The following is a 26,180-nucleotide window of genomic DNA, read 5'->3' as shown; positions in this document are numbered from 1 at the left end:
AGTTCAGGTTCAAAATTCAAAACAGAAAACAACTGCTTCTGTGTCTCAGGAGGCTAAAGCCCTTATTATGTCTTAAAAAAACACACACACTTCAGGTAAAAACGGGAAACTTCTTCATGGACGGGAGGTAGAGGGCTACCACACCAGATAACTTCCTTGATCGTGTCGGGACTCGTTTCTGAGTTTTAGCGGCACGCACATTGTACACTTTCTTTTATAATATATATATATTGATTATCTTATTGTATGGGCAATACGGTCGTGTAGTTACCTATAGGTTTATTTTTGGCACTTTTTTCGTGACGATATTTTTAATACTTTGACTGTGCTAGTATAGAAAAAGTTTGAAATAAACGTTAGTTTTAGATTAAAAGACATATTTTGCAAGAGTTTGTATTTCCGTCCACCTTTCATCTTAAATCTAAAAGTGAATTCAGTCCGAGTGCTTAGGTACCTCCCGTTTGGTTCCATCAAGCTGGAGGCGATGCTAAGCTTCGATGGAATGACTGACGTCGCTTTGAATACAAATGTCGCCGTTGGCTGTTTGAGCTCAAGCGAGGTAGCACAGACCAATTATATATTTTGTGTGAGATCATATTAAAATGCTTCCGAAAGAAAGAAAGAATGGTAATACATTTATTTACGTCAAACCAAACCAGTTAAATTACAAACAAGACAGATCAGATGGACGTTAAAAAGGACCCCCACTCAGCGTAATGCTAATGTAACCCGCAGCGCTGATTTTCAGTACCTTTTAATGCAGTCAGCAGCATTACAGCCGGCCTAGCCAAGGCGAAAATCGCTATCGCTACGACAAAAAAACGCTTTGTGTCTCTCTATCAATCTTCCATATTAGTGCGACAATGTCATTTGCGTTTCGATCGCTACGGAGCGTAAGCGATTGGCATGTTGGCTACGTGCCCGGCTTCAGTATTGCGGCGCGACAATAATATTGTGTTATACTCTTTGGGCGCGACATTACTGCCAATTGTGTCGCTTAACTTCAAAGTCGCGGGTAAATCCATTCGACCATTTCGACCTTCTCAGCAAATATCTACCCAATAACCTTTTCTTAACACCAAAATCGCACAATCTAACAGATGGATTTACCTGAGTTTGAAGTTAAGCGACTCAATTGCATTGCTGCCGCAAATGTCAAAATCGATGTGTAAGGGTAACAATTCCATTTCTGACCGCAGCTGCACTACTAGTGCGAACGCGTCGGTATTGTCAATTTCCATAGTAAAATGAATGGTAGTGCTGCTGTCGTTGGAAATGGACTGTCATCTTAACTTTAATTAACTGTTTGATAGGCAAGCATTAGGTAAGCGATTGGAATACAGCCAAGGCCACAAATCACGACGTTAAGAAGCAATTACTATTTCCTACCCCTCTGACGTGATTATTAGTTTAATTTTGGAACATGGGCTTTTTTCTCGGAAGTTCTCATCCTTGTGTAGACGTACTACCTATATAATAGACGTAGTACCTATACTTACCTAGTTTTTATTTTATTTTACTGTTACTACTGACACAACTTGTACTTATGCCTAGATATCCAGAATTAGCAAGTTCACATAACAATTTGCCACGGCAGCCAACTCATTATGCAAATAAGGCCCGGGCCGGGGGACCTTTGAGCTCAAGACCCTTAACAGTTTTGTTGGAAATGCTCTATTTTATGGACTATGTATTTGTAAGTTTCTCGGTGTTTAACTGGTACCTTCGGAGTTTTTTTAAAGCCCCCTGTAATAATATACCTACTTACACCGTGTTCTTGTAAAATTTCGGCAAATTATTTATTTAAAAAATGGGTAAACAGGGCTTAATGTGAAGGCCACAAAGGCACTTTTACACGTCAATCAATATGGAATATAAGCGTTTTCCAAAATAAAAATTACATTTCATTCATGTCTTCAAAATATTGACCTCTTGGGCTCATTTTACTCAGAATCATTGGTACATTCACGCTTCATATTATACATGAAAAAATGTGTCCCAAAGTTTTGCATGAAAAAATATTTTTCCAGTGCGTTACGTTCATAGAAATAAAAAAAAAATTCATACAAAAATGTTACGATCTGGAAAGGAAATCTTGGGAAACAGTTTTTCATGTATGAGGCAAATGATTCTGAGTAAAATGAGCCCAAGAAGTCAATATTTTGAAGATATGAATGAAATGTAGATTTTTTTTGGAAAACGCTCATTTACAAGCACAAGCAAAAAATACACACAACTGCAACAAAGTGCAAAACCATGCAACTACGGCTTATTAATGCAATTAAATTGATAAAGCGTGCACATGTTGCGTATTAACCGAATTTAATTAATGCAAATGAACTGACGAGTTTAGATTAATAGCACATACTTAAATCACTAACTTAGTTCATGAAACAGCTATAAATGTCAGAATTCTTGAAGCAATTGTGTTTCAAAGAGTTCCGTTAATTAATAACCTAGGTACAGTCAGCATCGACACTATTTAGTTATTAAAGTTGTTTCAAATGACCCACGTTTCAATTGACCCCAGTCTCCCCTACTACTACTATTATTTTTTTCAAGAAGATATGTACAGTACTATATGTATAATAATTATAGTACAGTTAAATCTGTAAAGATATAGGTGTCTCGATTTGTAATAAAACTAGGTAGGTATTCAAGATTTGCATACTTTTGGCACATTGTGCATTCTATTCGCTACCTACTTTGGATGTTGACGGTACTTTTGCTATGCACACTAATAATAACTGGCAACATACACTCACACACATTTAGTTACGTGTGTAAGTTAGGCCTAGTGAGTCCATTAACGCATCAGTATTTGACTCAATTAAATATCGATTGAAAATGCATTGCGTGGCGTGAGTAAATTATTTTAATTTAGGTTCTTATTAAAAAGTTTACCGTAGCAATTTGTTAACTCTGAATCAAGGTCTAGGTAGGTTATTCCTATATTATATTTTAGTTCTAACAATGTCCTTTGTTACATGTTTTGAAGTCTTTACACGTCAACTTTTTGGACCCTTTCTTACCCGTTTATGCAAATTCCACAACGAAATTAAAGACCTGGGGGGCGATATTTGAAATTCGACCGCTCGATTTCGTGTATTTCGTTCAATAATATCTCCACTACTAGGCATTAAAATTCTACTTATAGAATTGAAAACGAGTGGTCAATACCACTCATTCCAAATTTCTATCGCTCGTATTTCAAAAATTAGCATTTCGCCGTGGTCCACCGATTTTCGAGTGACGAAATCGAACGATCGAAATTCAAAAATCGGTTCCCAGTGTCTTGTTTATCAAAAGCTGTAATACAAGTGGAAGTCCCTTTTTGACAGCTTTTGTTAGAAAGGGACTTCCACTTGTACCTATTACAAGTTACAAGTTTTTGATAAACAGGCCACAGCAGGTAAGAGATGGTAGTAGAAAGAAAAGCTAATATTTATAAAAAGCACTTTAATTTATAAAAATTGTGACTTATAATAAAAAAGGGTACGTTCATCGATCACACACGCATCATAAAAACATGCATTAATTCGTGGAAGAATTTAGACGAAACAGTATTAAAGCAGTACAGAAATAAACTTACAAACGGACAAACAAACTTTTACGTTTAACCCTCTCACCGCCAACCGACGAACGGGCGCAAAAAAAATCTGCTTTAGACGCCCAATGTAATGCCTTGAAGGTTTGAGTTTTTTTATTCCTCATGGATCCGCATCAGATCTGAATTTTAATAAATATTCTACAACCTAAAAAACATATTCATGTGAAAAAAAAAATGGTAAAGAAACGACCGACTCTAAAGGGGCCCAATGATTAACAGTCCGCCGGGTGGTATCTGCCTGTCAGTTGTTCGGAAATGTCAACTTTTTGTTCTAACTGACAGGCCGATTCCGTCCGGCGGACTGTTAATCAGTGGGCCCCTTAACAAACAAAAATAACGCCTAGCCGAGAAGGTAAAAAAATGTATGAAGTAGGTCTCCATTTTTTGGACGAAGTAAAATGTTATAAAATACTGATTCTTCAAAGGTAAGAAAAATACCAGAGTAAGTACAGAAATAACAGTATAGGTACCTGTGACGTTTAATCATTTGTTGACGTCTATAATCGTTTTGGCGTTTGGGACTTGTCTTCACGTCGACGTGAAAGGACGCCTTTGACGGTGAAAGTGTTAAAACTGCTTTTGCAAAGGCCGAATAGCTGCCTTACCTGCCTATTGTGTAACTTCGTAAAATTTGACATTTAAATCATATTTTGAAGTTTTTAATTAACCGTTCTTTGCATGGTGATGGAAATTTCCATCATAACATTGTCCTATGAATAAAAAATACTTTTGGAGGTGATTGAAATTTATTTTTAAGACTGTCAACTTTCAACACATTTTCCGATTTTTTACTTAAATTTACGCAGTATTTTAATTTATAAAAATTACATTTGTTTTAAGACTAAATATCGGAAAATTTGGAAAAACCCAGAAGTTGATGATTTTTAGTATGTTATTTTGGCCGTTTTTTTCGGAGTTTGTAATTGTTTTATATTTATAAACTTTATCATAGGTATATCACAAATAGTGTACCATTCTGATGGTACTAAGATTTTTCATGTATCTCTTACTGACAATCATCATCATATATATAAAATTGAAAAACCAGAACGGGATAAAAAACGAGGGAAGAAGCGAGATGGCCCTTACAAATTTCTAAAAAAGTTTATGACACGTTTCTCAAATACGACGCACGTATGATAAGAAAAAACTGTTCTAATCTATTATCTAAGTATGAGAATATAACTAGAGCATAAAAACTATCGCTTTCGATGCGTATTTAATTTACAATAAGCAAAAGAAATTTTCATAACATTCTTCATTTTACGACTATCGGCTATTTTCGGAAACTCTCGGTTGGTTTCGTTTCGAACTTCAAATAACCAAAATTATGTTTGTTATGTTAGTATGCAGTGATTTCGGCCTTTTTTACTCGAAGTAAAATAAAAAGTGCTGTCAACCTCAACCTTTTACCTTAGTTTATGCCCGTACGAGTGACATGCCATATAATGACTGATAATGACATCAATATCAATAGTAATTTGTATTTTGTTGTTTTAAATTTGTTTTTGAGTTATGTTATTCAGATTTACTTTCACAGCTTCGGCAAACAAATTCGTCCGGGGACCGGGCTGCCGAGATGGGCCAAAAATTGATAGCAAGTTATAATGTAGGTAGATAAAATTTAAGTGCATGTTCAGATATTTTTGAGCGAAACGACCTGGTGAAAATAAGCAAACGTACAGTCAGCAGTCGGCCAAATATCGTAATATAACTCTGTTGCTATAGAAATAAGGATGTGTTCCGATATACTGGCGGAATACTGAGAGACAAAAGTGGCTAAGCTTACATTGGCTCGGACATTTAGAGAGAATGGGAGAGGATCGTGCCGTGACGAGAGCGTACTTGGGACAACGAAATGGGAGACGCCCAATTGGACGTCATAGGTACCTACCGCTGGAACGACGTAGTTGCTCGAGATCTGCTTATCCTCGGCCATGGGGACTGGCGAGAGCTATCGCAAGACCGAGAAACATGGTGTGATCTTTTCTCGGAGGCCAGGATTCACATAACCGTAGTAAGTAATGTTAGTATTCAGAAAGGGAAATGGGGAGTACGTACGTTTGTACCAAAAGGCGATTTATGGGCGGTGGTCGTCCATATTCGTCTTAAGGCGGAAATTAATCTAATGAACGTTTTTGCAATTAGGCTTATAAAAATAAATAATAATTTTATGTTGAAACGAGTTTTAAATAAATAACTACGTAGATGAAAAAGTATAATTTTGCCTTTTATCAAATCACATAATTTTTTTCAGATATTTTGCGTAAATAGTTATCTAAATAACGGGTACAAATAAGAAATCCCTATCACCGTTATGAACCCTGGCAGGGTTGACACACTCTTTATTTCATTTACGCGAGCGGAGCTGCGGGCCCGTCTTGTTATATATAATTTACATAAATATGATTTAGCCTGTGCAAAGCTTGACACTGTTTTCTCAGTAAAAATCGATGTTATATTTTTTTTACTATTTTTCCCAGAATCAGCAAACAATTACGTGACACATATATTCATTTCAGGCAAAAAGAAAAACTCATGCAAGAAGAGTTAAATATACCTAGTATTTCATCGACTATCGTCATTTTCATTTGTTCGCTAAAACATGTACTAGAGTAAAGGTCGTATTTACATTCATAGTCTGACTATTTTTATGAAGACAATTTAGTAATGATATAGGGTAATTGCGCTAGTTTTCGTCCGGTGTCAGTTTTCGTCCACTTGATGAAATTTGAATATAAACCTCATTGCTGCACAAATTTGTACTTATTGCAATCCTTAATATCTTAACAATTTATCTATCTACATAAAACATATATTTCGCAAGAAGCAAATTATAAATGAAATGTATTATTTGCTAATCCGTCGAGTGGACGGAAACTGACACCGGACGGTAAACTGACGCAATTACCCTAAGTAGTGCGATAGTAAATGTGAAAAAGTTAAATAACGTAATACATGTTCAAAATATTTATTTGGCAATGTGCCAATCACCCTGGTTTTAGGTAGGTACATAACTTTCTTAAAAATAATAGCTCAAACTCAAGACAAACTTATAGAGATTCTTAAATATTAAGTTAAGTATAAATACCTTCATAAATACAATTTTTTGTTGGACAAAAATAACACCGAATTGTATAAATATTTTATCACAATTTAGAATATTACCAATATTAGGCGGTTTTAAGAATCCCGTTATAATAATGTGTGACTTTCCCAAGTGAGATGAGTTAAAAGAAATGAACTTTAAATACACATTTTAACTAAAGATCACAAGGAACATCAATAAATGTGCCATTTTCAACCAAAACCTACTTCAATTTGAAATCAACCTAATGCTTTATACGTTTTACTGGATCATGCCGGGAAAAGCATGCTAGAAAAATACATTTTGTTCAAGTTACTCACTTATTTGCTTTCTATATACTATTTTTTTTTTGTTTAAACTTCAGTAAAAGACTTTAAACTGAATATAGGAACACATACGCCTTTAAATAGCTTAAAAATAATTACAACGCACTTATAAAATATTCTCAACAATATGATATTCTGTATCGTCGGGTGACAAGCAAAACTCACTGAGTACTATCAAAAAATTAAAGTAACAATGCACTTTATTACACTTGTAACACGGTTTATTGTCCAATAATTTCAATGATGTTATATAACACTTTAAACTCTCGCGTTTTGTACACATATTTGTGACCCGTTTGTGTAATTCAATGATGTTAGTTAGTGACTTTTGCTTGTCACCCGACGGTATGGAATACATATAGGGAGCGTGCATGAACTGTAGACGGCAGCACAGAAGCCCCCTATTCATTGGCGCGAAGCATTATGTAGCTTCCATTTTTAGATTTAAGCCACTAGATGGCAGACCCTACTATGCGAAATATAACCAGCGTGAAGTAGAGGGCAGCACCTGCTTAGAAGCGCGAATTGTTTTCGCTTTCGACTCAGCCGGCCTAGCCAAGGTGACAATCGCTATCGCTACGACAACGAAACGCTTTGTGTCTGTCGCTCTTCCATATTAGTGCGACAGTGACAGTTGCGTTTCGATCGCTACGGAGCGTAAGCGATTGGCATGTTGGCTACACGGCCAGGTCACGAGATGGCAAACCCTCCAACGCGCACGGTCTCTGTAGGTATTGTTTTTTTGCCCCTGATAATAAGGTTGCAAAGAATTATCTTTTTAAAGATAATATACTGAGTTTAGCCTGCATTATTTTTCAAGCTGTCAACACAGTAAATTCTCACAGACTTAATAGCAAAAGCCTTAAAAATAATATATATATATGTATGTTTTAAAATGTAGTAACACAAAATATTTATCTCATCACATCGCATCACATTTTCAAAACTAATGACGCTTAAGAGCACACATTAAGCCAAATTTTTTTGAAGATTTCATTTAAAATATTAAAAAAATTTGTTCATATTCAAAAATATTCGAAATTTCCTCGATTCGCTCTAAAAATATAGCAACAAGACTTGTAGTATCTTATATTATTAAAGAAGACTAGCTAAGTTATCATTCAAAAATACAAATTTTCATATTAAATCTTAAATCTTACGTGACTAATTTTATCAAACAAATCGAGAGTACATTCACTCATAGACATTAAGAGCCTCGCTAAGAATCAAGAACTGAAAGGAATGTAGACTTTATTCAAGTTGACATACAAGGTGCTCACGAGGAATGCGAAAGATTTTAACCACGCATTTCTGAGGTCAAAAGAAGGAAAAAAAAATGAGTTTAGGTCAATTACGCAAAAATAAAATGTTGTTTTGTTTTTTCAATTTTTTGAATGTATTTGTACATAAAAAGGAAATGTTATTGGTAAACTTGTCACTTAAAATGGATTATTACTTTTTTTTCGTATAAGTACTTAACCTAGATTTTGCAAAGTGTTACTTGTCACTTTTTGACATCTATCAATAAGGATATTTAGACTACATCCCATAGTAGCAACATCGCCATTAAAAAGGCGTTTTGCATTACGTAACAATAAAAACTAGTGGTTTTTTTAATTGGTAATAACTCTGAAACTAGGCGGATATCAAAAAAGTTTATAGGACATTTTTGTCTCTAAATATGATCAGGAATACGCTGTTAAAATTATTCGGTTGCCTCATGTTACATCGTGTATACAGGATGATTCATGAGACGTGAGCAGGATCAAGCCTACGCATACAGTAAGTTATAAGCAACTGTTTCGTACCAGTATTTGTGAGATTAACTTTAATTTATTTTATACTGTTTTAAAAAAAGTTTTAATTTATTGATGATATTTATGGTCACCCTCTTCGTTTTATCCATTACAAGTGCCAAATTGAATGTCATCACTGTCATCAGTCTGATTACTTAAAAAAAATCGTATCTCGCTAAGTGTGACATGTTATTTTCTTCATATTAAAAGTGCTGTCATAACGGTTAAAAAGGTTTTATTTTTGTTAATTAAATGTTGTAGGGTGTCCATGATTGTAGATAAATAAATTTGTCCTTACCAAAAAGTTTAACAACAGAAAAAAAAGTGATTGTTTTACTTAAATATTGAGGTGAACGATTCATTAACATTTACTGATTGTGTAGGCTTAGTCCTGCTCACGTCTCATGAATCACCATGTATATTAAAATTACAGGCATTCAAAATAGTCGCATGCAATGATTTACTTGATTATAAACTCCGTCTTAGTAAAGAATGGATAAAGATAATGGTAATGGTTACTGTGATGAACCGATGTTTCGTTAATGTACCAAATATTATATTTTATCAAATATTTAAACACAATATGTTCAATATTATAGAAACAAAAAAACATCTCAATAAAGATCATATTCTAAGATATTTTTTTTATTTGACACTTCTAACAACCAATATTCGAAAAATACTATATTAATAGATGTTTTAGGGCCACTTGCACCATCCCACTAACCCGAGGTTAAGCGGTTAAACCGTTAACCCAGTGTCAAATTGGTGACCATGTTAACTCCAGGTTTAACCGGTTAACCCCGGGTTAGCGGAATGGTGCAAGTGGCACTTAGTGTATTAAATTTTTTTTGTGATATACTGTTGTGATGTTTGGAATCTATGAGCGTTTTTTTCGTTCGGTGCGTTTTGGTCTTTTTTGCGTGTAAGATAAATCAAAATCAAACCGCGGTAACCAAAGACATTATGGGTGTTAGTTATCAGGTTATCACAGCGCAGTGTAGTCGATACTGGGCCGGTAGTCCAGCGTCATGTCCAGGGTGTCGTCGGAGTCGGCGCCGGCCGTGACGCACGGCTTCGAGATCTATAATGATGGCTCAAGTGTGGTTATCATAGCGCAGTGTAGTCGATACTGGGCCGGTATTGCAGTGTCACGTCCAGGCTGTCTTCGGAGTCAGCGCCGGGTGTGACGCGGGGCTTCAAGATCTATAATGACTGTCCTTTCACTGTTGTTGAAGTAATTCTTTCCTTCGCCTTTACATAAAAACTTACTGTTAAAATAACCTTGGAATTGTCATTTAACGTTACTGGGTCTATTATAGATACAGAACCAGGCGTGTTCACATTTCACAATAAACTCGATTTTCGTTAAGTTCTATGCTAACCATATTTTGGCCTTCTTCATTAACCTATAGTGTGACAAGTTTTTTTCTAATAGTTTGCTCGTACGCGGATTCCCGTTTCGGCATTTGAGGGCTTAAGTGTGGTTATCATAGCGCAGTGTAGTCGATACTGGGCCGGTAGTGCAGCGTCATGTCCAGGCTGTCGTCGGAGTCGGCGCCGGGCGTGACGCACGGCGCGGGGTGCGTCTGGGCGTGACGCAGGATACCTTCCAGCTGGAATAAATACATTCATAAACTGAAATAAATGTCATATCCTCCTGAGTCCCTGAGGCCTTTATAAAGGATTTAATCCAAATGGATTAAAATGGAATATAATATGGTTCCAAATTCAAAATTGCACTAATGACAAGGGGGACTCAGGAGGATATACTAAGAAACAGTGACCAAGGCCTCCAATGCTCCAGGCTGGAATCGAACCCGCGTCTGCTATCGCGGCAGGTGCCTGAGCCATTCGGCCACCGGGGTCACGGCGGCACAGGTCGCATTTTTCCAAGTATATGCATTTCTTGGGTCGTTCAACTATTTCTTGTTGTTATTCTGTCCCATCAGCCAGGAGACAATAGTAGCATTAGTTTGTTAGAAGAACTGCGGTACCATGTTAACCACTACAAACGTGCTTAGTTAGTGAAGTATTTGATAATTAAAACGAGAGTGCGTTAACACTGCTGATGCTTTATTCCGACATTTCCGACTGACGGTATGCATACATATTATAAGTACACACATATCTGTACATAACAGTTAGCTACAAACATCTGTCCCATTATGGAAAGGTTTTATAACTACGGACATATTCAAGTTTGGTTCATTTAATGACGAACAAGACCGAAGTGATCCCATAAGTGTTCCGTGAACAAAGTTTTGTACGGAACACTAAAAACTAGTATTTTAAGAGTATCCCAGACCAGAGATACTGGCCTGAATTAGCTATGAATAGTTTATCTTTATCTGTCATTTCGACTTATGTATTTGTTAGAAAGGGATGAAACATAATTTAACTAAATCAGGCCCGTAAAGTTTAAAGGGGTTAGTCTATAGAGCATAAAACCGTATACCTGTAGTTGTATGTCCCCCAATAATGCTCTCCGGGCAGGCTCGGGGGTCCAGCATGTCTCCATGAGTGCCCAACACGCATCCGTGAAATGTGGCAGTCGTTCGGGACGTAGTCCTGTAACAATAGGGGGTATTACTGCAATGTTCTGCCGCCAGAGTGCAGCTCTAGCTCCTCTAGTAAACCATAGAGCACAGAACACCGCCTCTAGAAACCTAATATTGGCCATTTTGTTCCCGACGCAAATCACCAAACTGTGAGGTGCGGGAGGGGTGCTCACGGCGTTGCGATTGGTCGTTTCAAACATGGCGCGCTGACACGTGTAAGCGTAGGGATGGGACATGTTCATTACAGGTAGTGGGTACTGCTACCAGTGACACCGAAATTTATTGTGGTAAAATTGTTACCAATTTAGTATACTTAGAGTAAACTTACTTAATAATTATATTGATTAATTTAATATTTCATTAAGTAATTTAACAATGTACCTGAAATTTTTACTTAACATATTAGGGCATTTCTGTTTAAAGTACCCAGAACATGAATTTTAAAGTTTAGAATTTTTATATTATTTCTACTCAGAATCGCAATCTCTTTCGATACCTACGCGAAAAAAGTGTCGCCAAAATCTCATACAATTATTTTCTTTTGTCCGTTTTATTAATCATATATATTTCTTTTGTCCGGTCATAGAAGGTTGTATTGAAAACATATTCAAATGGACCAATAACATATGCCTATTACAAATCAACTCCGACTTCTCTCGCACTTCTTTGAAGTTCATCATCAGGTCCATCTCGTGACATGAGACCTACCTGCTCACCTAGAGGATTCTAAAAAACCCATACAACATATGTCTATCACAAACCAACACCGAGTTCCCTCGCACTTCTTTGAAGTTCATCATCAGGTCCATCTCGTGACATGCGACCTAACTGCTCACCTAGAGGATTCTAAAAACCCATACAACATATGTCTATCACAAACCAACACCGAGTTCCCTCGCACTTCTTTGAAGTTCATCATCAGGCCCATCTCGTGACATGAGACCTAACTGCTCACCTAGAGGATTCTAAAAAACCCATACAACATATGTCTATCACAAACCAACACCGAGTTCCCTCGCACTTCTTTGGAGTTCATCATCAGGTCCATCTCGTGACATGAGACCTAACTGCTCACCTAGAGGATTCTAAAAAACCCATACAACATATGTCTATCACAAACCAACACCGAGTTCCCTCGCACTTCTTTGGAGTTCATCATCAGGTCCATCTCGTGACATGAGGCCTAACTGCTCACCTAGAGGATTCTAAATAACCCATACAACATATGTCTATCACAAACCAACACCGAGTTCCCTCGTAGGTACTTCTTTGAAGTTCATCATCAGGTCCACCTCGTGACATGCGGCCTAACTGCTCCGCTGGCCTAGAGGATTCTAAAAAAACTTACACAACATGTTACCTATATATTATGTCTAAAATGGTACAATACGGTATGACGAAGCACGAAGTTTCCGCAACTGAAAAACCATCATCGTCACATCACTAGTCGAAAGGGAAAGGGATAGCGCATTGCATTTTCAAGTTGACGAAAAGGGACGGACATACTTCGCCTCTGCTTACTGACCAGTATAAAATGAACCCCGCGGACAAGAAACATTATTCAATGAAATAATGAATTTGACTTTCCCGTGGGATGTTATTCCATCTGTTTCGTAAGTAGATGTCTTAGATGACTTGCCACACCATATTACGCTGCAATATCCCATGATTTCCCAATGAATTCAATAGTTTACGATTTATTTTCTTAGACTCGTGCACACTGCTAACAGGTCGTAACCTTGGGCGCAACTGATCGGAGCAGCGCGCGAACAATCTTATATTTGACCTATACACCATACGGGCGGTGACCGCGAGTCGTCCTATAAGCTCGGTCTATAGGGGTTGGTCTGTGACCATAGAGTAACCTTGAGACACAGTATAATAAATAGTACTAACGTACAGCATGGACACTCCCTGCCTCCCGTTGAAAGTGCCGCCCAACCTCTCAGTTACCGGCTGGCAAACACGCGGCGACGCGGTGCGCAGAGCGGAGGCCACGTAAAATATTCAAATATTAAACAAATATTTACAAAATCTATCAGATCACACTGAAAACAACAAAATATCTATATGAACAAAAAATCATGTTTTCAACTTACGTAATATTTTTGTGGCCTGAATTTCTTTACAAAAATTTTGTAACTTCGTTTAAACCAGGGATGTTACGGAGCTCCGGTTCCGTTTCCGTTAAGGCGGAACTTCCGTTTGGTATTACACATCCGTTTCTGTTCCGGTTCCGTTATGTTTGAAACGGAAGTTATAACGGATGTCAATGCTTCGTGCGGCGGCGGCGTACATCAAAAACAAACAGGTTCATACCAGTCATTCGCTCATCGCCCCGCTTGCCACGTGCTACGCTAATTTGTTGTTTGTATGTATACTTTGTTTTATTCGTCTTATTAAAATTAAAATCGTATGTGTTCTGTTGTGTACTGACTACTGACTGTATGTAGTGTGTGTGGTGAATGTTAGTGTGTAAAAAAACGCACAATGAAGCCGAAATCAAGTTCGATTTGGAACTATTTTGATGAAGTAAGTAAGAAGTAAGTGTCCCCACGGCTAAGTGTAAACTTTGTCTGAAGGTTTATTCTAGAAAGGGGAAAACGACTACATCGTTAAAAAGTCAGGCTCCGATTCTGGTTCCGGTTCCGTTTCCGTTTCCGTTTTCGGTTCCGTTTTCGGTTCCGTTAAACTAAATTGAAAACATCTGTTTCCGTTTTCGGTTCCGATAAAACCACATCCGTTACATCCCTGGTTTAAACTGATTCAAAATAGGAAACTATTGTATAAATCGAGCTTAGATACCCACCTTACAGCATAATACGATTCTTATTTCTTCCTAATACGCGCAATGAGTTTTGAGTCATTGAGGTCATCGAACTTGACAACAAAATGGCGGGAACCCTAGCACGTCTTATCTCACTCACACAAGCAAGGTACGCGTTCACCTACACGAGCTTAGACTGTGTGCGTAGGAACGAGTTTGTTTGTTGAGACCTTGGTTTCAGAGCTGCTCCTTGTTCGGAAAGTCCTCGAAAGCTGCCGGTAGCCTCATGTTGCCAGCGCAGAGATACCAGACCACAATGCTTAAGACGCGTCTACTGCTGCGTCGTAGTCACCTAGCTCTGGTGCCACCTAGACCTGATGATGAACAGTTTATTGTTCTCACCTCTCTTGACCTTGGTCCAGAGTTGCTCCTTGTTCTTCAAGTCCTCGAAAACTGCTGGTAGCCTCACGTTGCCGGTGCAGAGATACCAGAACACGTCTACTGCTGCGTTATAGTCACCTAACTCTGGTGCCATATGGACCTGTTGATGAGCTGTTGGTTGTCCTCACCTCTCTTAACCTTGGTCCAGAGCTGCTCCTTGTTCTGAAAGTCCTCGAAAGCTGCCGGTAGCCTCACGTTGTCGGCGCAGAGATACCAGAACACGTCTACTGCTGCGTCGTCGTCACCTAACTCTGGTGCCACATGGACCTGTTGATGAGCAGTTTTTCCTCACCTCTCTTGACCTTGGTCCAGAGCTGCTCCTTGTTCTGAAAGTCCTCGAAAGCTGCCGGTAGCCTCACGTTGCCGGCGCAGAGGTACCAGAACAGAATGCCGAAGGCGTACACGTCTACTGCAGCGTCGTAATCGCCGGCGAGTAATTCTGGAGCCATGTGAACCTGATGATGAAGAGTTTACAATCAATAATTATGATCCGCCTTACACTTTGCAAAGATCTTTAAAGGGGGCATATATTTTCCCCAGTAATGTCTGTAAATATATAGTGATTAACATGACCGGTTCCGAATACAGCGTTGATAAGTGTACACGTGGTGTATAATCGTATCGAATTTGCCAAAACGGACACCTTATTAAAACTATTTTTCACTGTCACTGTCAGTCTTTTCAATGAGGACGAAATTGAAGTGATCCCATAAGGCCTAGTTTCCCCTTTTGGTGTGCGGCGCATCATTGTGAACATTGTCAGAATACAGAAAGGCTGATATTGGACAGTAACCGGGCACGTCAGATGACGGCTTTGACGATTAAAGGGTTAACAAGTAACGAAGGCCGTCTTAAACTATGCTGGGGAACTTAGGCACATAAGAATTTGGGGCCCTTTTGGAAAGTAAAGAAAGGTAATTAAACTAACATTCTTCTACTATGATCTTCTATTTTTTATGGGTAATCAAATATACTGTTACTCCCCAAGTAACAATTTGTGGTTCTATAGTAGTCGATAGAACGTTTCTCAAATACCACCTAAGGTGCTATAAAAGACCAAAGAAGATTGTATAAAGCCGAAATGGCGCATCTTATGTGCCATTCAGTGATATAGTAGACCTGTAGCAGTGTCAGTCGTGACGTTTTAGGTCTATAAAAGTGATGTGATGATCACTTTTGTACTACATAATTTGTTGTCAGTAACGCCATTATAGTGTTAATTTATACTATAGAAGCATTTGAGATTCCATTATAGTGCTTGTTTTATACTATAGTAGTATTTGAAATTCTATTATAGTGCTTTTTTATACTATTGTAGAATTCATAGTTCCTTTACTACGAAATTTGCTATCAAGTTTTCCATCAACTGTTGTGAGTGGTTTTGTTGTGTGTTTACTTCACAAAAACGGTACTAAGTAAAATGGTGATAAATAAAGACGTTATATTAATATGCGCCATTTAGATGTCGAATAATTCGGTCCTTAGTGCAAAAAGTATATGGGACGGAAGTTTTACCGTTAGAATAGTATTAGGTTAATGAGGAATTTTAAATGCCCCCTCGATTTATTTATGTTTTTAATAAAATAATTTAATAAAATATTATGATATTCACCATAGTTACTACTATACAGCCAAGAAGTAAATCCGACGCTTTTATAGGCTAACTATAGAACTTACGACGAAATATTCACCGCCATCATGATTAAAATTAGGGTTCCAAAAGAATTTTGCTGTGACCCAGTTGCACCTACAAACTCTTTAGAAAGATATAGGATTTTTTTTTAATTTAGATGTAGTCATTACTGTTGTTTCCTTTTTCAATGTGATTGGTAAAAAAAATGTGCTAATAAATGGATGTCGATAAATATCTTAACCGTCACGATTTTATGCTTGTATTAAATCATTGATGATAAATCTCACCTACAATCACTAATATCACTGGGGTCTTTTTTATCAATTCATTAAAATATAAAAATATTTTGTACGGAACCACATTATGTGGCTTAGGCCTGAACTTATATAAGCAAGATATAAGTAGCCATTACAGATCAAATTGATCATTTAAAAGTAGTCGTTTTCTACCTTTATGTATCTAACTCGGTTTATAAAAGACATAAAAACTCAGCTATAACCCTGTTGTCTTTTAAAAGAAAAAACAAAGCCACTATACAACAGTTTTGTGATATAAAAGAGTCATTGTGACGTTTACAGCGATGAGATATAATAGGGATTTAAAAACTACTAAAGCGCTTTTTAACGCTATAAATATGTCCCAAAAACGCTACTATAGAGCAAAACAGTTCTATAATAGTGTTCATATGACTACTAAAGTATTATGTACTATAGCAGTGATCTCTAAAGCCACTATATCCTAAAATCGTTGTATAGTTGGGTTTTTCTCACTGTTAAAACACAAAACTATAGCGGCTTGCAGGGAACCTTAATAGCGCAAACTACTAAAGTATTATGTACTATAGCAGTCATCTCTAAAGCCACTATATCCTAAAATCGTTGTATAGTTGGGTTTTTGTCACTGTTAAAACACAAAACTATAGCGGCTTGGCAGGGAACCTTAATAGCGCAAATTAGTTGCATAAAAGTGATTCCAAATACTATTATACAGTAATATTGCTCTATAGTGATTATATTTGAACCTGTTATAGTACACGCCTGTAACGGCTCTATAAAATGATGAAGTAAACCTTTACATCAATTGCTTATAGAATATATTAGCTGTATAAGCCTATAGAGCAAAAAGGTGTTGGCAAGCGCTTTTATACGACAGGTGGTCATCTCTGAAACCTTAATACGACGTCTATACAAGCTTTTATAGCGCAGAATAAATGTTTGAATTAAGAACTATATTCTTACCGGGGTCCCGACAACAGATCCAGACATGAGCGCCTCGGCTGCGCAGAACCCCAAGTCTGAAAGCGCTGCTCTGTTGTTAGAATCGAGGAGAACATTCTTCATTTTGATATCACGGTGCACAAGGCCGAGGGAGTGGAGGTAGCGAATTCCTGTAGGTTTTAAATAGTAAAATATTCTTACCGGGGTCCCAACAACAGATCCAGACATGAGCGCCTCGGCTGCGCAGAACCCCAAGTCTGAAAGCGCCGCTCTGTTGTTAGAATCGAGGAGAACATTCTTCATCTTGATATCACGGTGTACAAGGCCGAGGGAGTGGAGATAGCGGATTCCTGGAGGTGTTAAATATGATTATTAGATACGTGTGTTTGTTCCATTCTCCATACAAAGCCACGTGTCTTAGCATTGTTGTAAATGGCGCCATCATAATAACCTTCTTAGAGGGCTCACGCTATCATACTACATTACTTTTCTCTGGTAATACTTGAGTTTGAGTACGCTAAGTGTTCACGCCTATTTTGACGCCCATACACTGTAACTGCCTAGTAGGTGCAAACTTAACGCAGAAGAACTCTAAAGGGGCCTCTGATTAACAGTCCGCCGGACGGTATCGGCCTGTCAGTTGTTCGGAACTGTAAAAAAATTGTTCTAACTGACAGGCCGATACCGACCGGCGGACTGTTAATCAGTGGGCCCCTTAATACGACGATGACAACAATATAATACAGATGTAGTGCATAATTATTTTCCATCGTATTTTCACGGAAACGGTCTATTCAGTGTCAGTATCGTCCGAGTCGTCTGTATATCGTGAACTGTCTTGTTTTGTCGTGTTATTTTTAGGTTTAAAATGTCTGTTCCAAATATGTTATGTCAGTCAGCCAGTCAGTCGATTTCAGGTCAACACGGAGGTTAGAAGCCCGGCACATATCTTCAACGATGTCGCAGGCTATTCTCATTCTCTCAGCATACTGTAGACCTGATCGTACCGCGGCGTGTAGGTCCCTTTCTTTCCGTTCCGAAATGAGCAGGACGCCTAACGCTCCTTTACGTACCTTCAACAATGTCACAGGATATCCTCATCCTCTCAGCATAATGTAGACCTGCCCGTACCGCGGCGTGTAGGTCCCTTTCTTTCCGTTCGGAAATGAGCAGGACGCCTAACTCTACATACCTTCAACGATCTCACAGGCTATTCTCATCCTTTCAGCATAATGTAGACCTGCTCGTACCGCAGCATGTAGGTCCCTTTCTTTCCGTTCCGAAATGAGCAGGACGCCCTAACTCTACATACCTTCAACGATGTCACAGGCTATTCTCATCCTCTCAGCATAATGTAGACCAGCTCGTACCGCGGCGTGTAGGTCCCTTTCTTTCCGTTCGGAAATGAGCAGGACGCCTAACGCTCCTCCGGCGCGGCGTTGCACTATGGAGCCGTGGACGGCCACGATGCGGGGGTGAGGGGGGATACTCCTAGAAATAAAATTATAATAATTAGTCTTGAATTTCAGAAGCAATTTTTCAATTTGACAACTTGATGGAATACAATAAAAATTCAGAATGAAATTTTGATTATTAATATCATTTATAAACACAAGGTTAGGAATGACGTTAAGTTAAGAATTAGAAGAATAAGAATGTATTTATTTATTTAAACTTTATTGCACAATAAATGAAGAGTACAAATGGCGGACTTAATGCCAGAAGGCATTCTCTACCAGTCAACCATGGGCTAAATCGAAAGATCTAATTGGTGCAGGCTCAGAATACTGTTAAAATAAATTTGGAAAGAAAAAAAAGCACTAAACTATAATATATGACATTATAGGTTCGAATCCTGGTAAGGGCATTTATTTGTATGATGATACAGATATTTGTTCCTGAGTCATGGTTGTTTTCTATGTATTTAAGTATTTATATATTATTTATATCGTTGTCTGAGTACCCACAACACAAGCTTTCTTGAGCTTACCGTGGGGCTTAGTCAATTTGTGTAAAAATGTCCTATAATATTTATTTATTTTTATTTCTATTTTATATATGACGACTGGTCTGGCCTAGTGGGTAGTGACCCTGCATATGAAGCCGATGGTCCCGGGTTCGAATCCTAGTAAGGGCATTTATTTGTATGATGATACAGATATTTGTTCCTGAGTCATGGTTGTTTTCAATGTATTTAAATATTTAAGTATTTATATATTATTTATATCGTTGTCTGAGTACCCACAACACAAGCTTTCTTGAGCTTACATTGGGGCTTAGTCAATTTGTGTAAAAATGTCCTATAATATTATTTATTTAGGGGCCTAGGGCGGCAAAGATCGCAAATCTTCCACTGCCTATTATTACAGTACCGTTAAGTCGTTCCATAAAAGCAACTTCCGACGAATTACAATTACGATTGCACGCGATGTTCTGCGACCGGCCCTAAGTTTCAAATTGGTTTTGACAATAGGAAATGTTAGGCTAAAGCTCTGCGTAGATGGCACCATTAGCACATACAGTAAACAAACCTCATTGACATCATCAATGACACATCATGCGTCACTAGGTCAATCACATGGCCTACCGTGAAACACGACAATCGAAAGTTCGGTTTCTGCCTCTCTATCACTCTTGCTCATTCGATCGATAGAGAGCCAGATAAAGAAATTTCGATTTTCGCGTTTCGCGGTAGGCCACCTGTAAACAGACCGCCTTGGCGCATCAATGTCATAGTGAAAACTTGTCAAAAAACTGTTTAAGGCCTAGTATGTATAATTTACTCTATGGTTTACTAAACAAATTGGTGCTGCACTCTGTCGGCAGAACATTGCAGTAATACTCCCTATTGGTTTTGAAAAAAAATGAAATACCTCACCTTGTATAGAAAAACTCCATAGCCAGCTCTCTATAATGCCTCTCATCAGCTGGTAGTACAGATTTCACAGCGACAGGTTCATGCTTGCCCCACGCTCCTCGCGCCGCGTACACTACGCCATATTGTCCGCGCCCTAACGGAACATTAGAAAGGATACCCATGAACAAAATGATGAAAACTACATAGTTTGTATAACGGAAATAATATACCATTGGCATGTATGCCATGTACACATATAACTTACCTATATCAAAGACATATGTAACTTCGTATAAGACGAATAAAGTCTAAGGAAAAAATTCACAGATTTCGTGCCTCACACGACTATCGAGCACATTGGAAATGAATCTACGGAATTCGAAAAAATATTGTAGCTGAGCGACGAGAAAGTCTGGATAAGGAAAAAGTTACAAAATAAAACTACAACGTTGAATGATAATTATTTTATTCTTAGACTAACACAAGTATCCTGGACATAACGCATGTGAACAAACAAATTGCAAAATTTCCACACGCGTATCCAAGTTTGAATAATTGTCGCCGTGGCGCATAAGTATAGGTACATATTTCATTTTTCGATTAATAAGCATAATAAGCATGATATTAATGTTCAAAGTACAAGAAAATTATTACACGGCAAATCCGTAGTCAACTCGAGAAGTGGTGATCGGCAGCGGCCCATTTGCTGCAAGATATGAAATTTTCTTGACAGCAGTTTGACGCGACGAGAGATGACCATAACAGCGTTTGTCTATGTTGCACCAAACCTGAGTTCCAATAGGTACTACCAGGGTTCAGCATCAGCTATCTTGGGTAATGCTCTACCATGTGCTCATCATGACGAATCGGGTGTCCAAAACAGCGTGTGCCTATGGTGCACCAAACCTGAGTTCCGCTAGGTACAACCAGGGTTCAGCATCAGCTATCTTGGGTAATGCTCTACCATGTGCTCATCATGACGAATCGGGTGTCCAAAACAGCGTGTGCCTATGGTGCACCAAACCTGAGTTCCGCTAGGTACAACCAGGGTTCAGCATCAGCTCTATCTTGGGTACTACTCTCCTAAGTGCTCATCAAGACGAGTCGGATGACCAAAACAGCGTGTGCCTATGTTGCAACAAACCTGAGTTCCTTTAGGTACAGCCAGGGTTCAGCATCAGCTCTATCTTGGGTACTACTCCCTCTCCCTCTCCCTCTCCCTCTCCCTCTCCCTCTCCCTCTGCCTCTGCCTCTGCCTCTGCCTCTGCCTCTGCCTCTGCCTCTGCCTCTGCCTCTGCCTCTGCCTCTGCCTCTGCCTCTGCCTCTGCCTCTATCTCTATTTCTATTTCCACCACCACAAGAATGCATAGATTGTCGAATAGTGCGTTGTGCGTTGTGTGGTCTAACTCTATCTATCCTGTTTGAGACGGGCGCACCGTCTCAAACAGGATAGATAGAGTTAGACCAAGAAAAATCTGCAGCGATTTTGAAAGCCCACGCAGTGCAAGTGTTATTCTGCCGTCATAATCCCGATAATTCACAACAAACACCGATAACGAACTCTGCGAAACATGAAGTCATAAATGTCCTGTGAAAAATGTCGTTCTGACTTTTTGACTATTTTAAGGTTAGGCTACAGGGCAAACCCTTAACCCGATCGTCTTTGTTTTAGGCTCAAATTGTAGCTGACTAAATTGTCCAGAGCCGTTTTTCTCAAATTTTTGATATCATTCTTCGTTTCCAAATTATCGAGCACCAAAATCAAAAATTCGGAAAAAATTGAATTTTATTTTCACTATTTCGACCATAACTTTTTTTGTTTTTGACTTTCTCGAATAATTATTTTTGCACCTTACAGCTCTCGTGATTATGCGTCTTTTGAGCCTATTTTTTTATATCATATCTTCACAACTTTCCGAGATATAAGGGGATCGCACTTTTTCGTGAAATCGGACCGTATACTGGAGCGAACGAAAAGACATTTCCAATGTCAAAACGTGCCTCGGAATTCAAGTAAAAGTCATTCTCGAATAGATGCCGCACACACCTTTAGCCTATCCTCGGCTAGATGGCGTGACGACACCGTTTCATATTTAACAATTTTAACACATAGATATCAGTGAATGAACATGGATCAAAATGATATAAAAATAATAAAATCATTTATCCATATATATACATTTTTTGATAACTTTATACGTTTTCATTTTGAGTTTTAATCGTATGTCGATAGATGGCAGTAAATTTACAGTGACTACAAAATTTACAATGACAGGACCCCTCTATACTATCTATTCTTTTTGCCTATATGTACTTTGTATGTTAAAAAATTGATTTAGTATGGGTTAGCACATTGTTACTGGTGAATTCTCAATGCAACTTGAGACTCCGGTGCTGTTAAAAGATGTAATCGTCTTTCGGTAGATGTCGCTATACGCCACCCCAAAGGCGTGTATACATAAGGGAAGGAATGGAAAGATTCGCGAGATTCTGGTAGGCTTCCGTAACTCAATTGGGAGAGCTAACGCACGGATTGCGGAGGTTGCGGGTTCAAGTCTTGCCGGAAGCGTAATTTTTCCATTTTTTTCCTTTAATATAAAATTTGGAATATAACTTACCTATCTCTCTTCCCAATTCTGGTGTCCCGTACATAAGCAGATCACACACCGAGGTGCTTTCCAAGCACAACCGAGCGAAGGTGGGCGCGTATTTCTTCCTAATGGCGAGTTTGACGTCTTCTGTGTGGTGTAGCCGGCTGGCTAGAGCTGATTCTAGTGAGGTTAGGGCAGCTTGGTAACGCTCGTGGGCTACGCTGAGCCGTTCTAAAATCTGTGAAGAACATAATTATGTATGTAAGTCGGGTGTAATATGGTACCATCGAACTGATCTGATGGACAGGTGGCCATAGGAACTCTGTGATAAAACAGCGCAACCTAATTGTGTTTGAGGTTTTAGAATTGTCTCGATGATTATTAGTCGCCCGTGGAACTCAAAACAAAAACGGCCGTTTTAACTTTGGACGCATGGACTGGCGAATCCAGCAACATAAAAACTAGTTTGATGTATTCAAAAGGTACTTAAATACAAAATACAGTACGTAGCGGCCCCCTTTTTTAAATACCTGTCGTTAAATTTAAATAATCACGATTATTTAGCAGTGGCGCTAGTGTGCACGTGGATGGGCTCTTAAAAATTGGTTTATGAACACAAGTGTCAATCTACCAGTGTAGCGATTAGGTGGGCAAGTTTGTTAGCGCTCAGTGATTGTTGACTGATGACGCAGCAGGGGCCGTCATCGTCACCGCCTACTAGGGGTTGTCTACACTGAGTTTGCACCTGGCAATGACAATACTAATTGTGGTGACTTAGCACAGACTAGCCGTAATCAATAGTACAAGTTACCTGTGTAGCGATAAGACGAGCAAGTTTAGTAGCGCTCAGTGATTGTTGACAGCTGAGTGCTGTTTGCCGCCGCCATACTGGACTGATGACGCAACAGGGGCCGTGATCGTCACCGCCTACAAAGGTCTGTCTACACTGAGTTTGCACTTAGCAATGACAATGTAGCACTTACTGTGCTGACTTAGCACTGACTAGCCGTAATCAATAGTACAAGTTACCTGTGTAGCGATAAGACGAGCAAGTTTAGTAGCGCTCAGTGATTGTTGACAGCTGAGTGCTGTTTGCCGCCGCCATACTGGACTGAGGACGCAGCAGGGGCCGTCATCGTCACCGCCTACAAGGGTCTGTCTACACTGAGTTTGCACTTGGCAATGACAATGTAGCACTTACTGTGCTGACTTAGCACTGACTAGCCGTAATCAATAGTACAAGTTACCTGTGTAGCGATAAGGCGGGCAAGTTTGGTAGCGCTCAGTGATTGTTGACAGCCGAGTGCAGTTTGCCGCCGCCATACTGGACGGATGACACAGCAGGGGCCGTCATCGTCACCGCCTACAAAGGTCTGTCTACACTGAGTTTGCACTTGGCAATGACAATGTAGCACTTACTGTGCTGACTTAGCACAGACTAGCCGTAATCAATAGTACAAGTTACCTGTGTAGCGATAAGGCGGGCAAGTTTGGTAGCGCTCAGAGATTGTTGACAGCTGAGTGCAGTTTGCCGCCGCCATACTGGACGGATGACACAGCAGGGGCCGTCATCGTCACCGCCTACAAAGGTCTGTCTACACTGAGTTTGCACTTGGCAATGACAATGTAGCACTTACTGTGCTGACTTAGCACTGACTAGCCGTAATCAATAGTACAAGTTACCTGTGTAGCGATAAGGCGGGCAAGTTTGGTAGCGCTCAGTGATTGTTGACAGCTGAGTGCAGTTTGCCGCCGCCATACTGGACGGATGACACAGCAGGGGCCGTCATCGTCACCGCCTACAAAGGTCTGTCTACACTGAGTTTGCACTTGGCAATGACAATGTAGCACTTACTGTGCTGACTTAGCACTGACTAGCCGTAATCAATAGTACAAGTTACCTGTGTAGCGATAAGGCGGGCAAGTTTGGTAGCGCTCAGTGATTGTTGACAGCTGAGTGCAGTTTGCCGCCGCCATACTGGACGGATGACACAGCAGGGGCCGTCATCGTCACCGCCTACAAAGGTCTGTCTACACTGAGTTTGCACTTGGCAATGACAATGTAGCACTTACTGTGCTGACTTAGCACTGACTAGCCGTAATCAATAGTACAAGTTACCTGTGTAGCGATAAGGCGGGCAAGTTTGGTAGCGCTCAGTGATTGTTGACAGCTGAGTGCAGTTTGCCGCCGCCATACTGGACGGATGACACAGCAGGGGCCGTCATCGTCACCGCCTACAAAGGTCTGTCTACACTGAGTTTGCACTTGGCAATGACAATGTAGCACTTACTGTGCTGACTTAGCACTGACTAGCCGTAATCAATAGTACAAGTTACCTGTGTAGCGATAAGGCGGGCAAGTTTGGTAGCGCTCAGAGATTGTTGACAGCTAAGTGCGGTTTGCCGCCGCCATACTGGACTGATGACGCAGCAGGGGCCGTCATCGTCGCCGCCGACGATCCGCAGTCTGAAACAAATCAATTTTATAAGGCATCGCTAAAGAAAAGGCGTTTTGCGGGTACTTTGTCGGACACGAGGTACAAAAATTGAAGCACAGACAAATCCTTAAGTGGCGACAGACTGTATATTTTTTCAAGGGGACTAGTTACTTTCAAGACTAAAAAATCTTGCAGAAAGAGACAACACGTGAAACATAGATTAATAACCTTCTTATAATATTTGCTATGGTTTTAATTATGCTTGTTACTTGTGTTACAGTTTTGTAATATCTTACCGTTGTTAAAACGTTGTTACATAGATTAGTTTTTTAATCGCATTTCTTAGCAAATACAATTTCAAACATCTAGCGACAATTTAGTGCTTATCAATACCTCATGTTATATAACGTCTGGAAGTCGGTTTTAAAGAGATATACTTACTTGTGAAACAGTCTTCTAGCAGCCTCTAGCAGCGTCCTGAGCGTGGAGAAAGAAGCACAGGGCTGTAAGTCCACCTGACGAGTCACTGAGAGTAGTTCTCTCATCGCTTCACTGGCTGGTCTGCCGCCTAGCTCTTGTCTGCAGGTTGATTCTAGGGCGTCTAGACACCTGAAAGAAATTAAGTAGGTAAGTACCTAAAGTAAGTAGATATTATTTGTTTCACGACATCACACACCAAGACAAATTCAAAATCATTGTAAATACAACGGTAAATGAAGGTACGAACAGGCTGTCTTATCGCTGTAAGCGATCTATTCCAGACAACCGTACAGCTCAGCCGCGACTGCGACTGGCCATAGGACACAGCGATCCGACCTTTCGTTCTAGATTTTTTTAATCTTTATCATTTGCTGT

At 39.3% G+C, this 26,180-nt stretch overlaps 2 protein-coding genes across 2 annotated transcripts in view; both read right to left on the bottom strand.

Annotated features, from left to right (window-relative positions):
* Positions 1-14,699: 14,699 nt before the first annotated feature.
* Positions 14,700-19,981, bottom strand: LOC134801628 (dual serine/threonine and tyrosine protein kinase-like). Its single transcript, XM_063774247.1, has 5 exons — positions 19,971-19,981; positions 18,752-18,930; positions 18,513-18,623; positions 17,641-17,789; positions 14,700-15,044 (listed from the first exon to the last, which is right to left on the bottom strand). The coding sequence occupies exons 1-5, from the start codon at positions 19,979-19,981 to the stop codon at positions 14,835-14,837; spliced, it is 660 nt and encodes a 219-aa protein (XP_063630317.1). The 3' UTR covers positions 14,700-14,834.
* Positions 19,982-20,313: 332 nt separating this feature from the next.
* The window catches only part of LOC134801455 (dual serine/threonine and tyrosine protein kinase-like), a 31,244-nt gene continuing 25,377 nt past the window's right edge, over positions 20,314-26,180 (bottom strand). Inside the window, exons 14-17 of the mRNA XM_063774044.1 lie at positions 25,767-25,934; positions 25,225-25,354; positions 22,915-23,125; positions 20,314-20,450 (exon numbers count right to left, since the gene is read on the bottom strand). Coding sequence (XP_063630114.1) covers positions 20,314-20,450; positions 22,915-23,125; positions 25,225-25,354; positions 25,767-25,934 — 646 coding nt within the window. The remainder of the gene's footprint in view (positions 20,451-22,914; positions 23,126-25,224; positions 25,355-25,766; positions 25,935-26,180) is intronic.

This window comes from Cydia splendana, chromosome 22 (genome assembly GCF_910591565.1).
Source record: "Cydia splendana chromosome 22, ilCydSple1.2, whole genome shotgun sequence".
NCBI classification, from domain to species: Eukaryota; Metazoa; Arthropoda; class Insecta; order Lepidoptera; family Tortricidae; genus Cydia; species Cydia splendana.
Note: the sequence above shows the minus strand (reverse complement) of the source record. Positions and strands in the feature narration are given on the sequence as shown.